Genomic DNA, 18,166 nt, shown 5'->3' on the forward strand with positions numbered 1-18,166 from the left:
AGCTCCGTGCCACCCGGTCTGCTTAGAGCGCTGCATAGTGATATGTAAGGAATTCAAAGCGCACACAGTGTTATCATCACTCCTTTATCTATTAGCACAGATAATTATCAGCGCTGATTAGTTGTGTGGTATATGATCACGCAAGATAAATACACAGCTACAGTAGATACATGCAAAACACCGTTGCTGCCAAATGATCTGAAATAAACTGCATAAACGGGTGAAACCAAAACATGAACAGTTTTGTTCACAAAGCGATATCTGCCATTTGTGGAAAACTGGCACCTCTCTTTGTGTGACAGAAATGATTCCTTGCATGAATATAAAACTCATGAGGAAATATCAGAGTTATTGGCTGTCTGATGTCTATTTCTTACAGAATCGTTATTTTTATTTTTTATTTTTTGTGGGTACAATTGTCCATGTTGTTTAACAGTAAACGTCAGCTGACTTTAATTCCTGGAAGAAATGTTTTGTGTTTTGGAGTGAAACCCATCCAAACTGTGCTTTTCTCCAAGATGCTTTTTGTGGAGCAGCATTTTTTTTCAAACCACTTATGATTACTTTCCTATGATAGAGTGTCAGTTATTAGTAATGTTCAGTGTTTATATCGGTGAAGAAACTGACCACTTGTTTGCTGTTCATGCTGAGCTACACATGTGCTGCGAACCATCTGTAGGCGCTGAGGTTACTGAGCTATCCGGGTGTGTTTTCAGGGTTATATTAATTCCTCAGACATTCTCAAATGGTCCTAGGAGACGCGTTCTTCCCTAACGGGGATACAGGGATGTTAGGACATTTCAGCTCACTGTTTCAGTCTAACAGCATGAACAGAATACGTTAGCATGTTGCTGATGAACATAGCAGCGCCTTTAGCAACTTATATATAAGATAGTTTTCTCAGCAGGTGGTGGAGACCAAAACAGAGCTAAACGAAGGGTGAACGAGTCCCCCAGGGGTCGATACTGGGACCAGTTTTTACTTGACCAGATCACACAGAACAAAAAATATATAGAAGACATCAATTCGAGGTCTTTTCTCCAACATTAAAAAGACATCGACTGAGGAGCCAGAATAAAAGTTTTGTGACATTTTCTATTAATGCCTTTTTAAACCTCACGACTGACGTCAAAGCGATCTCCTGACAGGGTTCAAAATGAAAGTTTCTACAACATCATCTTTTCAACGCCAATTATAATTTGAAGGATATCTTCTTGTGGTACAAAATTAAAGGCTAAAGTTTGGCTTGGAATCACTTCAACCAAAATCAAACTACCAACCTTAACCTCGGTAAAAGGGGCAGACAATAAACCAGGTAAGCCTCCTACCAGGGCACCTCTTCAGCTTCACTACTTTTTATGAAAATAATTGAATTCAGAAGTCCTTGATGATGAGTCCCATCTTATCTTCACTCACTATCAGTGAGTACCATGTTTTGGTCAACAGACCTTTATCAGATCAGGTTATTGTTCCAAGGTTGGAAGATAAAAAGACACAAAACTGGTGTCAGATTCTGCAGTTTAAAAAAAATAAATAAATAAAAATCTTTTGAAAAACTTGGGGTTCTTTGTAAAACATTTACCAAACCGAGAGCAAGAATTCGCCACGGTCACCCACAAGCAAGCACAAAGCCTTCTGCTACGATTGGTTTTATTGAACACCATGTTTTTGGTCGTCCAACCTTGGACAGCCTGTGATTGAAGCTGTAAAAAGATGTCTGAAATGACGGCTTCTAAACTTTCATTTTGAACCGTGTTAGGATGTTACTCGGATGTCAGTGGTGAACATTTAAAAAGATGTCATTAAAATTTCAATGTGCTTCTTCAGTCTTTTGGATGTATTTCTAAAAATGATGATAGATGTTTGACTGGATTGGATATTTCATTGGTCCTGACAATGTGGATTCTGGTATCCAGCCCTCTCTCGGTCCATTGTCAAGAACCAAGGTGTTCTTTTAAACTTGAGAACGATGCTAACAAGACTATCCAGTCACTGTTATTATGATTCTGGAACTATGGCCACAATGCTGACACTCAAACTGTAATATGTGAAAACTGTTCATACCTGCATTTTGTGTTTGCAGGCTGATCCGCTGTCACACAACGTGGAAACAGAAAATCAGTGAATGTGAATAAAATGGAAGCAAAAAAACTATTCTTCTCTCCTCCCGTCTGCTCCTGACCACTGTAAATTAGTTACCTTCCTCCTCAGGATAGCAATTAGGATCCTGAGGTTTTTCTAAAAATCACCTCGTTTCTTGTGGAGAGGAGCGATTATCATACAGTGGGCTGCTGTAGAAAAAAGAAAAATGATTTGCATTTCTGTCAGTTCTTCGAGGCAGCTTTCCCCAGACTTGCCCTTCCACTTGGAGGAGCAGAAAAAGCCCGGGTTGTTAACAGAAGGATGTATGATAGCTCCCTTCATCAGCGCTCTGGCTCTCGTCCAGCCAACCTGAAGTTCATCCGATTCCAGACCGACGGAGCTCACGCTCTCCCTGCCAGCCCGGGTCAAACGGCACCGTGAATTATTCAGGCTTTATTTTAACCTGGGTGGAGTTTTCACCGCGACGGGATGCAGAAATGCACTCTGAATATATTGTGGAACTTTTCCTCTTTGATTGTCTCCGCTGATCGGTTTTTGTTGTCTTTAAACCATCTGGCGCGCATATTAGCTCGACTAATTCTCAAAATGCTGCACCAAGTCCGCTCTCTTGTTCTAACGCTTTGTATGCCTCCCACTTTGCCTCGGCCCTTTAATACTTCGTTCAATCCGTACCGTCTTTCACCTCGTGTCTCTGGGTCCTTCCATCCACCCCTTGCTTCCATCTGTCTGTTTTGCACTGTTTCTTTTGTGTCCTGATGTTGTTTTTCTCTCCAAAGCCCTCCTGTCTTTTCCTTTATTTTGTTTTCTTCTTCCTCCTCTCTCTTCTTGGCAAACAGTTAGTGCATTATTTTGGGGCCCATAGCAGGTGTTCTCCTGCGTGGCTGGAAGGGCTTATACCTGACATTTCACTACAATAACGTTTCGCAGCCAAGATGAGGAGAAACTATTTTAGGGCGATGTTGCTTATCTCGCCTTCTAAAGGCGGCGGAATAAAGAAAGGGTGGATTGTGGATATCAGCTGCAAAGAGACACCGCGTAATTGTTCACTTTGCGCGCCAAGAAAAAAACAAAAAAAAGCTCCGTGCAACATCTGATGCTTCCCCTGGCGCTGCAGGGGTCACTCCTATCCCCGGCGCTTCCTGCGTTCCTCCCCTCCCCAATTGGCTGGGACGGATGTAGGAGGCGACGGCGCCATCCAGTAACATGGCAGATGTCTCTCACTGTGCGATTACTCAGTGTCAAGTGGGCGGTGTAAACAGGTGACACGTTTATTTGCGGGGCGTGCGCGAGAAAAGAAGGCTTCGGCGATTAGTCATCATTTGTGCAAAATGTTCCCCCCCATCTCCGCTCTCGCTTCCCGAGGAGGCCGGTCCTGGTTTGAAATGAAAAATCAAATCGTTGCCACACATTTGCATTCGAGAGCTTTGGCATCCGGCGGTCGGCCTTTTTTTTTTTTTTTTTTTTTTGTTACTCCTACACCAGCAGACTGCACCGCACAACTTGACTGCAGTTATCAGTTCGAGCCTTCCTGTAGCGTGGAGGACGGATGAATATAATAACCGTCTCACTCACTCTGCGCAGGAAGAATCAGGCGGCAGCACTCGAGTCCAGCCTGTGTGTAGTGCACTCTTGTAACACTTACTACAGTAATCTGCTCTACTACGCTTCTGCTTTTTGTCTCTGGAGGGAAAAACTTCCCCATTTAAAAGGGAATCCGTGCACATTTAATAGGGTCAGATGTGTGTTCTAGCTCTTTACCGCAACTCTGCAATTGTACTAAACTGCTCCTATAGCGTTGCATGCGCAGATTGTTGAACTGTCTGACACATGATAGTATTGGTGCAACTCAATCGCTGGACTATACATTGTGCAATGTGCGAAATACGTTGAAACTTTGCATTTCTTTATGTTTCTCTACGTTCAGTTTTCTATTTCATGTTCAAGACAGTGCTGGGCTTGTGATCTTGTTAGGTCAGGCCACAAAAGAAGTTCGCAGAAGATCCTTTTTTGGCATAAAATCCCCGTTTTGGTTGCCATGAACAAGGCTGGAGATGTTCCAAGGTCTCTGCAAAAAAAAACCACCTGTTTCTCTCACCACAAACTCTAAGTGATGTCGCCCCATGGTCCTTTTCATTTCATTTAACCATTGTTTGTTCAGGTGAAAATTGACAGAGCATTACATCAGTGTCACGGTGATAACACTAAAGATGTGATCAAGCCACAGTAAGAGGAAACATGTCTCCTGCTGATCATAACCATGTCATGTGAGACCCCAGGCTCATGTACTGTGTTAGCGCCTAGAGATCTTCCCTGTAAAGACCCTGACCGTCTCTGTAGGTCGAGGTCTGATCCTCTGCTCAGACTCAAACGCGTCACACACCCTGACATTGGAGGGAAAAGACGCGACGAGGCATTAAGATTCAGCGGGGGAAGATGAGCATGCTTGATTTTCGAGAGGCTCTCCCAATTCAGAAGTTCTTCAAGTGCCAGGCAATCCAAACAGATCGCATCTCGGGTGTGTCAGATGTCTGAAAACAATCTCCGGATGGATGCTGCTGCAGCTCGCGTCGCTCGCCGGCTGTGCGCCTAATGCGTCTCGCAAACATCGCCGATGTTTGCCAGCGGAGAGGTAGACACACTATCTGCTTCACATTAACCTCCCTCTGTGTTACCAAAGCATGTTGACCCAGATGTATTATAGAGCTACAGGTAGGCGCAGGAGAGTGTGTCGTCAAAGACACACACGGTAGAGCGTCGATATCCTGTCGCACAGTAGGGAACGCTGTTAACACACACACACACACACACGCGCGCGTAAAGCTCTGGCTAGAGGGGCATGCTGGGACATGGCAGCCTGTTGCAGCGGCACTATCGATGGCTAATGAATGTATATAGATCTCCTCCCCGGAGATCTACAGCACATATGATGATAAATATTCATCGCTTGGTTTCCTCCGCCGCCTGCAGATGCCCCCTCTGTATCCACTGGGACCTACACACCCTGACACCAACATCGTTTCCATTTGCACACAAGCCCTCTCGACGCGATGCGCACCCGAATGTGTGTGTCGCCGCTAAGGTTAAGGTGTCTCGCTCAAGGGCGATGCGGCGTGGCGGTGGCAGGTGCGATGCCTGCTGGGAATCCGGGAGCCTCGTCATGTATTCAGACCCCCAGCTGGCAAATACACGTTTAATGCTACGGAGTCAGCAGGGGGGCGGCGCGTGCGGAATACACGGTCGCTTCAGGCGTGTTTTGCGTTTGAAGCGTGGCGAGGGCGTGAGAGATTTTTCAGCGTCATCACACGAGGACTGTATGAAAGATAAGCCTGGCACTCACAGTGAGGAGGGAAGAGCTGGCATTTTGCAACAGCTTTTTTTTTTCCCTCCAAATGTTACATAAATAAAATATTAAAAGACTGAAAGTTTGCTGGAGGCTGTAACATAACACTTTATAGTAACATAATGAATAAATGGTAAAAAAAAATAGCTTAGTTAAGTTATTTTACTGTGAAATGCTTTCTAAACCATCTGTTAAGCAACTGCAAAGGTTTAAAAACATCCGCGGTCCATCCAAATAATGTTTGATACAGTATTTATAAAGTATTTACAAAATATTATGGACATCGGCTGCAAAATAGTTCTAAATTCATAAGCTATAAAAGCACAATACTAATAGGGGATGAATTACATTTGTTTTCATTTATGTAAACTTTTAAATTATACAATACAATTTTGTTGCTTTTTAATTTCACTTACTTTAATCATTTGGAAGAACATCTTGAAAAACAATAAATGATTAATAAAAAGTGTCACTTCATCACAGTATAATTTTTCTGAAAGTTGGTGGTTCATAATAATAATAAAATATCTTCCTTATTTCGCTTATCTTCACTGGTAAAAGTCTGATTTTGATGTATTCAAAAGACATCACTGATGTTTTACCCCTGTATAACCTTGTTATGTCAAATGTGATGGCAAACATCTTTATGAATTTGCATTTTCAGCAGATGGAGCAAAATAAGCTTTGATTTTGGGGTCGTTTTTCTGGCCACCTGATTGGATATAATCCAAATTTTTCAGCTCGAAGTGGACTTAGTTGACGCTCTCTCATGGATGCCGGCCACCTTAATACGCCTGAATTTCTTTCTTTCTTTTTTTTTTTCAAAACAGTGTGCTGAAAGACTCTAAAACGCTCCGTCTTACCAAAGGGAACTGCGGCGTCAGATAATAATTATCTGTGGGTTTGTCACTACAAACAGCCCCCCTCACATTACACATCCATTTTTCATTGTTCATATAACACATATTGATTGGTGTGCGGCTTTAAGGGCAAAAGCATTTTTCTGGATTCAGCATTTTGTGCTGACATTCAGCAATCGTACTTGGGGAAACTTTACTAGAGAGCCCAATTACTCATTCCCCCCCCCACCCCCCCATCCCCCCACCACACACACACACACACACACACACACACACACACACACCAACAATAGACGACATTACTTGGGGCACTGCAGCCGCAAATACATTGTGTCTATTGAGTCGGGGAAATAATGCTGCCCTTTTTTGCCTGGAGATTCTCACTCTACTGCAGTTACTATGCTGTTGCTATCATTATCTGTGTTGCACACTCCTCCCACACCAATTGGATGCAACAAGTTTGCTCCTGCCTCTCTGGGTGCTGTTCAAATGCTTTGTGGGGAATCAATGGAAGAGGCAGATGAAACGGTTTCATCACGGATGCCAGGTTTATGCGAGGCAGAAAGCTCTCCTGTAAACCACAACGAGAGTCTAACATCCAAATCAGTTTTATCTCTTTCAAATGATCAAATGTACCTTCCTCTCGAGAAGATTCAAGCGTATACACACAAATATTTACCTCACAGAGCGACTCGAGACCGTCTTTGCGATGACGCCATGGATGGAGGTCCTCGGGTTTCTTGCTATGCAGATGCAAATAATCTTTAGGCGGCAGGATTGTGGAAATTTTCAACACGTTTGTCTAACAAGTGTCTCATAATCGTGCATTTTTAATGGCTCGAGCACAGACGAGAATAAATGAAGGTGTGCCTACATTCCTATAACAAACAAACAAAACAAAACATTTGCAATCAATCTCGAAGAAGGCGATCTTTCTCACAACGCCCACGAGGCAAACACACACTCCGAGAGCCGTGCCGGCACACATGCACATACCGCATGCATGCACGGCAGCGCTTCCACGCTCAAACCCACAAACGCTCGAACAAGTGTGACGAGCTTAACTGCACTGGCGGAACCAATTGTTTATTGAATTGACTTCTTATTTAATTACCAGAGAGGGAAATTAGCTTAAAGTTGAAATCCCAGAGCCACTCATGGGGAATTAAAAGTGTTTCCAAAAGTTTTTCGGCAGAGAGGGAAATGAAATTCTGTCATCGTGATAAAAACCCGAGTTTTCTCTTCTTGAGCGTACAGAGTGTCAGCTCAGATGTAACTCAGACATCACTTCTACGGCGCGTCTCTTGAATCGAGAGGAACGTTTATTGTCAATAATGCATCTGAAACTCTGAAGCTGCTTCTCTGAGACGTTGCCGACTGAAAGAGGATCGTCATGCCATCAGTGGCAAACGGTGCCTTCAGGGACGGAACGGATGCATGAGTCAGATTAAATGGAAATTGAGGAAAAACACAAAGACGACATGGTTTTTTTTTGTTTTTTTTCTTTCTCTCCCAGCAGTTTGCTTATGATAATTCCACACGAGCTACTTAATTGTTTCATAAAAGCGGAGCGGCGTTCGCATCTGTAAAGGTTTGCAAACACATTCAATAAAAAAAATGGTTAAACTGCAAAATACGTTAGTGATTTTTCACCGTTGCCTCGAAACAACCCAAATTAGATTGTTTTCAGACTGTTTGTCTACCGGCACAATGAATCCAAAACAGCTTCATTAGTAGAAAATGAGTTATTCAGCTCAGTGCCCACCCTCATTGCCAGCCCTCCTTGTTCTCCAGCTTATAGGTTTTATTCGATCCTTCCTGAAGGTATTTTTTTTTTTCAATCCTCTTCTGTGGCTTTTCTGCCACCATAGAGAGCTGAAGTCCTGCCCCCGCCCCTCAGATGGACCACCACCAGACCTTATTTCAGAAGAAAAATAAGTGTGACGGCGAATGGAGAGAGACAAACAGTACTTTGACTCTGCTTAAATTGGGCCAAGAGCTACTCATATGGTGTTAGTGAATTTAAAAAGATCTTTTTCCCAGTCAATAGGTCAGAGTTTGTCATGAAACGAATGAAATACAAGACTGTAGACGGACAACAGTCATGTTTGTGGCATCGTCCTGAAACTTGAAACCTTGTGGAGCCTGAGGAGCCAGCTAGCTACAACAAATACGTCATTCCAGCCGCTACTGGCTAGAAATGAGAAGCATGCTCTTGTCTATGTCTGATTATAAACATAAAGCGATTCATCTCCAACAGATATCATTGTACACCACGCACTGTGTGTGCCATGGAGAGCTTGACAGGCTTAGCCACAGTACCTGAGGGGGGGAACTCAGTGCAGCAGAGTTAGATCTAAATGTGTGTAAAGTTTAAATAGCACATCACTTTTTTGGGCCAGACATATCACATAGTGGCTCCAGAAAGCATCCTTGTTCCCCCCGCCACTAACTTCGTGACGGATGATCTCAAGAGTTTTGGACAGAAAGGGCGACGTGCAGTGCCGCCCTCTCACCACAGAGCTGCTCACAGTTGGCAGAGGAGCGGAAACCCGATACAGAGGAATAAGATCCCATTACTACGCCTCGCAAAAGGGGAAGTAAGAGTTGTCAGTGTTTGTGAGCCACGGCGCCGTGTGAGGTCATCATTATTCACCGGCAGCTCTCGGGGGCTTTGCTGCTGTGAGAGACACAGAAAAGTATGACGGACGGAAAAGGGGAAAGCGCTGAGTGGGAAACATTGCGACGCGTTTCTATATTGTGAAGCCCCACTTCCCCCTGCACCCGCCGCCCGACATCGCCGCTGTCCTCCCTACTGTCGAGTCATCACATTTCCCGCGGAAAATGAGATTCGCTGTGCCACGAAGACGGATGATCCCCCTTTAACCTCGGCTACTGAAGCACTCGCTTCCAAAATAGCAACCGGGCCTTTTTGTCTTGTGCTCTTCATGAAGGCCTCTCATATCTTCTGTTTAAGTGCTGTTGACTTTCAACATGCCCCTGTTCCAGTCTCGATAGTCCGTCATATCAGCCGAGCGACTTAAGGGGGATCTTTTCCCTTCAAGTGTGCTCAAAGTACACTCAACAAGCACATCCCAAGGGCAAATTGAATAGCGCCATGGTAATAGACTTGCTGTCTCTAGAACTTGTCCGAGAATCTAGAGAATCTGCAGTAACGCTAATTCCATGGTAACGCTGAGGATTTCAAAGTGACTGTACGTCTTATGCTTAACATATACCGTGATGTTTTTACAGAACATTTAAAAAACAAGGGCCAAATCTATAAATGTTGCAAACTCTATTACTCACATGTACAGCTTCCTATAAACGATTTAAAATGACTTTTCTTTGTCCTTAATTATTTGCTTGTTATAATTAAACTTGCGTGTTTTTTTCATTGAGAATGTTGTCATGGGGATGTTTATGCAAAATGACCTAAAACAAGGTGCAAACCTCACATGTACTTAAAGCCACTTCTGCAATGAGCCTGTGAGGTTAAGGCTCCCAAAACTACTTGGTTAGGTTAAGGCTAGCGTTAGGGTTAGGGTAACTCCTTTTCTTTTAAACAAGGTTTAGGCTCCTATACTACTCGGTTAGGTGTAGGAAAAGATCAGGCTTTGGGTTCAAATAACTACTGTCACTCACTGTAACTTACCTAACATAAGACAAGTTATGTAAGTCAGGTCACTTAATGTAATGTAAGTAATTGAAGTACTGTCATTTACATCGGTTGACTTGACGTAACATTAAAACAAATCAGTGTTCACACTTCTATAACTCTCAGAACGTGGACCCTGGTCTCCTGTGGGAGGCTTAGACGTGTCGGCCCACTGGCTGCCTTCCTTGAGGCGTCGGCAGGGAGAACCGGGCCGGTCATGCACACATCCATGGGCAAACTGTTCCGAGTGAGTCATGCAAGCAAAGTAATTTTTAACATACCTGTGCTGGAATAAGAAGTGATGAGTCCCGCTGAGCCTGAGCCAGTTTCACATTCGTATTCACAGGAGAACCACAAAAACAAACGGGTCTATAAATACGACGGACAAGAACGGGTGCATATTTCTGTCTTTGCGCCTTTTTATTTTTAGGGTTGTGAACGCACAGATTTTTGTGCACCCGCCGGCAGATTAGGGCGACCGGATTTATCGTGATGAAGAGTTTACTATCATGACAGCATCTTTCTCTTTTTTCTTTTATTCGCTGTCTGTGCAAACATTAACCCCAAGAAAACATCAGCCACACTGCGATAGGATATGTTAGGATGAGCGCTGCTGTGGACTGCCGGGCTGAGTCAAGGGATACCAGAGGTTCACGCAACCAATTCAACCCGCGCAAATGAGATTATGACGGGAGTAAGAACCAGCTGCCAGGTTTGTGCAGCTAAACATAGCCACTTGTGTATTTGTGATTTGTCTTTTCTTGGGAGAGAGAGAGAGAGAGAGAGAGAGAGAGAGAGAGGGAGAGAGGGAGAAGTTTCTTAGGGAGTGGGAGATTAAGAGAAAGAGATACCACAGAGGAAGAGAATATCACAGCTAAAATGTAGTGAGAGGAAGGAGGGAGAGAGGACGAATCTCATAAGAGACTCTGACAGGAAGAAAATGAAAAAAAGAAGAAAAAAAAAACTATTCTCCGGAAACACAATGCTGGATGGTGTGCTCCAGCTAAATAAATTATCACGGGGGCTATTTTTAAGCTGAAGTGTAAATGCAGTAATCCTTGGAGCAGGAGCCGCGAAGAGCCAGCACACAGCAGCCACATCAGGGAATACAGCTCTGCCTTTATCCTCCCCTCCCCGGCCTCTCTTCCCTCTCTCTCTCTTCCTCTTCACACATCCTCCACTCCCCGACATCTCTCTGTATTTTTTTCCTCGCTTTATCCGTTTCCAGTTCGTTCAATTCTCTCTTTCTTTTCTCCCCCCCCCAACCCCTCGCCTTTCATATGGTAAAAGCCTCCCTTTCTGTGTCAGAGTGTTTTGCTTATCACTGAGCCCTCTGCGGGGACTCCGTCGAGTTTTCCATTGTAATAAACAATAACAGGCCCTTTGAACGAGACAGGGAGGGGAAACATGCAAGTGGCACGCAAAAAGAAGCGGCAGTCGGAGGATATTAGGCCACAGTGGGTCATTCTGCGACTCGCGAACAAATCTTTCTCGCAGCCGATGTGTAATGTTAGGGCCTTGCGTTTTTTGTTTTGTTTTTTTCTTCTATACTTCTGGTCCCTGTGGGAGAATGTTGTCAGCTCCAGGGAAAATTTTTCTCTGAGAAGCCCATTGTTGCCTTGGCAGTATTGTGCCGTGTTGGTATGGGAGAGGAGACCCTCCTCTGCCGCCGTTTAATAGCACATAATGGGATGTCGTAAATCACCGCCGCGGGCTGAGCTTTCACAAGGTTAATGACGGCGTGGCTCTCGACTGTGTCCCATTGCTCAGGTGCCGGCGTCAGCGGGGACCTGAGAGCTGGGAGTAGTTCATAGTTTTCTCATTGGTTGTGTCCACGTATCTTTACCTCTGTCTCTTCAGACCTGGTGCGTCCTGAGCGATGCGATCAGAGGTGCCGAAGTAAGGACGCATTTTAGATCCGATTGCTCTGACCACACTTCAGCGTATGCGCACGTGTCCTGGGCCACACCGAAGGGTCCTCGTACTCATCCGACATCCTCTGCCAAAGAAGAAGAAGAAGATGATGCCGCAGCAACATTTAGAACGGATTACACGCTGTCTGATTTCCACTTGATTCACTGCGATGTAAATTACAGGTTTGGGCTCTCTGATGTTCGCAAGCAGAAGTCTGGGGAACGCGGCCAATCTCGCCACCGGAATATCCAGAGACTTCCTGAGAAGATGCGTCATTTCGAGGGTTGTTGAGTGAAGAGGAACTTATGTTCTGCAAATTCTGAATCATCCGTCCCTTCTTGTAATTCCCCCATTGAACGCAAAAGAGAAGTTGCTCATTTCCATGTAAAAAGGTGTCGGTGCAGTGCCAGCCGGCCTGCTTTTTGAGTTCAAAGTGCATCCAACACAGCACATGTTTACTTACAATATATTCATGAAAGAAGGCGCCATGTTATTAATGAGAAACACGTCACATTGGACAAATAATTCAACTGTAACCAACATACGCAACTACTTTGTCAATTCCCCAGCCTCCCTTAAAGAATCTCTCGATTTTGCAGAAGTTTGAGCAAGAATAAACTTCATAACCTGACTTATAAATGTTGCGTCACAGCTACTCCTTGTAATATATCATGATGAAATACTCTGACCTCTGCCACATTTTCACCCCAGTCGCCACCACAGATGTTACTGAAGCCCGGGGCAAGTCATGGTGGCATCACAGCGAAACCCAGCGGCGTTGCTCTTCCTTGTTCGACACCTTGCATCATCTTAAAGCACACATCTGCCAAATCTCCACATGTAGACCATGCAGACATCAGCATGCATGCACTGGAATAAACGAGTGGCTTGTTTTTACTGTTCCACATCTTTTTTTGCCCCTTTGCATTGATATGTTTAAGCCCCCCAAGGCCATGACAGCTCTGTGTCAGGAGAGATATCCTGCATGATAGAGCAGCGCGGTAAAAGAAACGGTACCGAGCTCGGTTTGACAGTCCCCCCTGCTGAGCAAGTAAAGGAAGCGTGGAGGCGAGGTTTGTGTATGTGTGTCGACGCATGTGTGTCTGTGGTGGCAGGTGGTGCTGGTTAAAAAAAAAAAAAAATTTAAAAAAAAGCACAATAACAAACAAATCTAAGTCGACACAAGTTAGGATACCAAAAATACGAGCGCTTTGAGAAAAAGCACTGTTCCACTGTCTCTCTCTCTGCATAAAATAGACTTATTTACTTAACCTCACCGGGGTTTTCGCTGATGAGGAGCTCCGCTTTAAAGAGATAGATGGAGAGAGAGAGAGGGGAGGGGGGAAACTTCCCATCAGTTGTTTATGTTGTCGAAAATCAGGGCAGGGAAGAAGAAGCAGGCGTGCTCGCTCGGAGTCGCAGAATAAGATGACCTATTTTGAACACACACTGGGAGACAAGGCTCTGTAAACCTTATCTGAGCGGTGCAGAGGCTCAAACGCTCTACATATATCGGCGCGAGCGAACGTTCAGTATGTGTTCAGTGTGTGTGAGTCGACTGTGTGTCAGCTTCAACAACTATGGATTGTGCCGGACACCTTTTTAGTCCGATGGACTGTGGTCTTCAAGATGTAATCCGTACAAATTCTGCGTTAACATGGTTAAAAACAACTACATCTTTGTTAAGTCATGGTTATGGTGTATGTCATTTGTCCACCTGTTGCTAAAACCTTCAGAGATGAGGTGAGGAAGGAGGTCCTTGAACGCAGCTTAATGTACCACGAATAAAAGTAAAACATCAACTGCTGGATTAACAGCTGGATTTAGCTAGCAGTCAACAAAACACCTCATCTGTGTGTTTACATTCAGTTCAGTAACTGAACTCAGCACTCACCAGAGACTCCGGTTCTCCCTTCTATTCAACTCTCCTCTCTAAAACATTATGTTCCCAAAGTTAAGTGCCGAGGTGTTGCTTTAAATGCACTTGGCCTGAAATCCTCGCCTCCCGGCAGTTTAAACCGTTGGTGTGAATTATAAACACCAACGCTCCCTCAGTGCTCGGAGTTCCCAGACCGGTTTCAACAACGTCAGCTAACAGCGCCGCTAACTGTGACAGTTGGTGGGAAATAGCCGTTACTCTAGTAAGTGAAGCTACTATGTGCCTATCAGGAAATTTCATAAATCACAGAGGTGAAGCGCAGCAGCCAGACGTTATCAACGGGGAAAACCATCAAATCTGATCCAGTAGTGGTGGTTTGTGACGTTGTGCCAAAAAACGTTGTGGCCTGCTGACATAGTGGAAGAACAGGGTGCAGAGCGAGGCTGACTGTTACTGTTCTTCTTTGTCAGCGTACAATCGAAATGACATTGAAGATGCAAATTTCATGACAAATAGCTTCCTTTATGTGAATCACTATTTACAAGAATATAAAGTCATCAATATCAAGACCGCAGCCGTGTTTAACGTACTTTTATAAGAGTGTGAGTCATAATGACATATTGCATTGACATATAAAGGCTAACCTTCAGCAACCAACGTGATCATTATGAAGGGACTCGCAGGTCACTGATGTCCAGATATAAGTGTTGTATTCACGTTCTTATTCATTCCTGTAATGCAGTTTTCCTTGTACTGATTCGTGTGCTGCTTACTTTTGACCTTGGCTGCCTTTGCATCTTCAAATCCATGCCACTATCTCTGCGTTCGTGTCGAGTCATTTCATACCTCACAATTTACACCAGTGGCGATATTCAGTGCGGGAAACAGAAAATTCTTGTCCTTATACAGACGATACCTTAAAGTGCACTCTGAAGTTGTGGGGAAGAAGTTTTAACCAGAAGAGAAAGATCTTCACCGACTGATTTATTTGTTTATTTTTTATGCGTAAACATAAACTCTCATTATTTTCCTTACGGAATGAGCTGAATAAATAAATTGACCTTGAAGGACAAGATTTTCCTGCTGTTTTACTTTGTTTATATGTGGCAGACCCTGCCACCTTTCTAGCTTCAGAATAGTGTTCTGGGAACCTTATTTTCCTCTGAGAACAGCTTGTTCATTCAGTTAAGGATAAAAGAAATATGTGAAAGTATTTGTATTATTACCTCATTAATATCTTTAATATTAAAAGGGCACTATGCACTTTTGGAAAAATGTAAACTCAGAATTGTAATATATACATATATACACATATATACATATGTATATATCTAAAATAGATAACATTTTTGCAATTAATAAATAAATAAGCTGTTCAAAGAGGAAAACAAGATCCCCAGATGGTTGAAGCTAGACAGGTGGCAGGGTCCGCCACATGTAAACAAAGTAAAACAGTATTGAAATTGTGTTGTTGCTTTTAACAACAACCTTTAAAAACTCTTTTGGTTAAAATGTTCTCCCCAAAACTACATTGAATAGGTTACATTAGCAATGAAATGTATCAAATTCACTATTTTAAAAGGTCATGATACTGCGACTAGCATGTCGACTAGGGGTTTTCCTGTACAGCAAGAAACATGTAGTGTATCTCTAGTCTTATCCTTTCAAAGCTTCATCTGAAGGTTTCCGTCAGCCAGCCCTGTCAGGGATACCCCCACCAGGTAAAGCCCGGATCCAGCTTATAATAGAGGTACTTCAAAGCTGGATGGACAGAATCAGTGCAAATTAGTCTTCTTGCACATTTCTTCTTTACTACGAGACGTGGTGCACAGCAGAGAGGGAGGCATATGTTTCTGCACGCTGAGGTGTGCTCAGTTTAAACAAGCGAGACAGGTCTGATTACAAATGCATGGGCGAGAACCATGAACGGAGGGGTGGGGTGTGTGTGTGGGGGGGATATGGAGACAGGACTGAAGCATGGCAGGGAAGAGGGAGATTTTGATGATCCAGACATTTTACTACCTGTCTCTGAGAAAGCCGCTCATCTGTTAATGCCCGGCAAATCGCATTCATCACTAGTACCGTCGGCGCAGGAGAGCGAGCTGGAGCGTTATTTGTGTGCGTGTGCATGTGTGCGTGTGTGTGGGTGTGATGTGTGTGCATTCATGTGTGATACGCGTGAGACCGAATCCACGTGTGAATTACACTGCGGAACAGTGCATTAATAATAGATCAACTCTCCCTTTGTTTGCGACGTAAGCGTGATGAGTGGGGGCTTTGTAATTGGTTAGTTTAATAACTGGAGACAAACCGACTGCTCTGCGCCTCTCATTCACACACACACACACACACACACACACAATTATACACCACTAAAACACTGGAAATTGTAATTCTCTGTCAGACGCCACAGCACACACACACACACACACACACACACACACACACTTCCACACTCATGTCAGTGAGGCATTCACACACTGGTCTGTTTAATTTTGGTTTGGCAGATTACAGTAATTACGCTAAAGAAAAGATTTTTCCCAAGTAATTTGCCCTTTTTTTCCCGTCCTTGAAGACTGAGACATCGCCCGCTGAAGGATGATCACACTCCTTCTTTTTTTCCCTTTTCCTATTTTTTTTATTTTCTCACTCTGCTCACTTAACTGTTCAACCAGATTGGAAAATATGTTCACATAAAGGGTTGCAAAGGCTTTTTATTGTTCCGTGTTGTTTTACGGCAATAATAATCTCCTTGATCATCCCAAAAATGTTTTCCCTATCGATGTAACCACAGCCATAACGGTAAACTACCCCAGACACACAGTGTTATGTGTGTTTGTGTGTATGCGTGTGTGTGCAAAGTGTAGTGATGTGGGCATAAATTGGAAATGCAGAGTATGTCATTGAACTGCACCTCTGGGTGCACCCCGCGCTCTCCTTTCTGCGCCACCTCAGAATAATGTGTGTACACGCGTGTGCAAGTGTGTGATGGAGAGAGAGCCGCTGTAAACTACCCATGAAATTAAAAAACTCAGAACAGAGTTCTCTACGTTACCGTGTCGGCGTGCACGTGTGGCTGCGTGTTCAAACTATCCTTGAAATGAAGACGTTGGCCAGGAAGACGTTCCCGCGTGTGTGTGTGTGCACATGTGTACTGTGTGTGTGTGTGTGTGGAGACGGGTATCGGGAGCTCTGAGTGTTCTCACCATTGTTGACGACAGAGAAGTGAAGAGGAGAGGAGAGGAGTGGGGGGGGGGGGGTGGTTTGAAGAATCTTTCGAACATGCTGACAGCTTGTCAAGGCCCTCCTACGACTGTAATGAATTTCAGTCCTTTTGTGGCGTGTGGTCCCGCTGCACTGATAAGCCCTGGCACTAATACAGTTAACATGGTGTGTGTGTGTGTGTGTGTGTGTGTGTGTGTGTGTGTGTGTGTGTGTGTGTGTGTGTGTGTGTGTGGGCTGACATGGTGTTTACATGCTTCTCAGCAGAAATAGCTTGATGTATTGCTGTGTTTGCCAATAATGATGATGAATATTACGCGGTTGAATTTGCATGGCTGTACATTTGTGTGTGTGTGTGTGTGTGTGTGCGTGTGTGCCAAGGTGGAATATGACTAATGACATTTGTTAATGTACTGTACTTCAGTGCAATTTGGAGACATGTGACTGTTCCATTTTTATGCTGCTGTATACGTCTATTCCAGCACACTTGAGAGGGAAAATCTCTCTTAATTTAAATACATATTGGAGCACTGATTGGCTGACAGTCATCAGGCCCTGTGTCATCGTAGCACTGTGATGTAAAAGACGCCTCAACACAGAGTACAATCAAGTGCTGTGTCACCTCAGAGTTACCATAAGACAAGAAAAAAGAAAAGAAAGTGTGTTGCTGCTTATTGCACTAAGCCTGTGTCTCTGTGTCCTGGTCATTATTTTCCATGAGATCTTCTTCCTAAGGCAGCCATTTTCCTCCGAGGTGGGATGATCAAGAGAGCGCGCAACAGTAACAAAAACGTGATAGTCAAAATCTGGATGATAAACCAACACATTTAATAATAATGTTAAATAATAAGGTTTAATAACCTGTAAGCTTCCACTAGGTAACAGCTGATGGTAGCCTTCAGTCTCTTACTAGCTGACATAACTGTTTTTTGGTGCAACATGATATTGTAGGAAAGTAGCTGAATGCTAACATAGTGCTAAACTTGTAACCTGGAACACAGCAGCATGGCTTCATCCCACCATTCGAGCGTCCCACCCTTTAGTATGACGTGAGAGGAAAATGGCCACCGTGTAAACATGCCCAGTTAGGTGTTTCTCTTCACTGTACCGTTGCTGTTGCTGTTTGGAGCTTAGCTTCCTCATTGTAGCTAGCCGGCTAACCTTGTTTTGAGCTTCTGAGGCAGATCCCA

At 44.0% G+C, this 18,166-nt stretch overlaps 1 protein-coding gene across 5 annotated transcripts in view; it reads left to right on the plus strand.

Moving 5' to 3' along the window:
• The window catches only part of samd12 (sterile alpha motif domain containing 12), a 114,256-nt gene that overhangs the window by 89,706 nt on the left and 6,384 nt on the right, over positions 1-18,166 (plus strand). Inside the window, exon 6 of one of the 5 annotated variants that reach the window (XM_037093376.1) lies at positions 2,084-2,152. The exons of 3 other annotated variants lie outside the window; for them this stretch is intronic. Coding sequence is in view for 1 of the 2 variants with exons in the window: in XM_037093381.1 (XP_036949276.1) it covers positions 2,084-2,088 (5 nt within the window). In the remaining variant the exon portion in view is untranslated. Of the gene's footprint in view, positions 1-2,083; positions 2,153-18,166 lie in introns of those variants that run through there. One more of the 5 variants, XM_037093381.1, reaches the window with a different exon arrangement.

The sequence above is a fragment of the Acanthopagrus latus genome, chromosome 3 (genome assembly GCF_904848185.1).
Source record: "Acanthopagrus latus isolate v.2019 chromosome 3, fAcaLat1.1, whole genome shotgun sequence".
NCBI lineage: Eukaryota > Metazoa > Chordata > Actinopteri > Spariformes > Sparidae > Acanthopagrus > Acanthopagrus latus.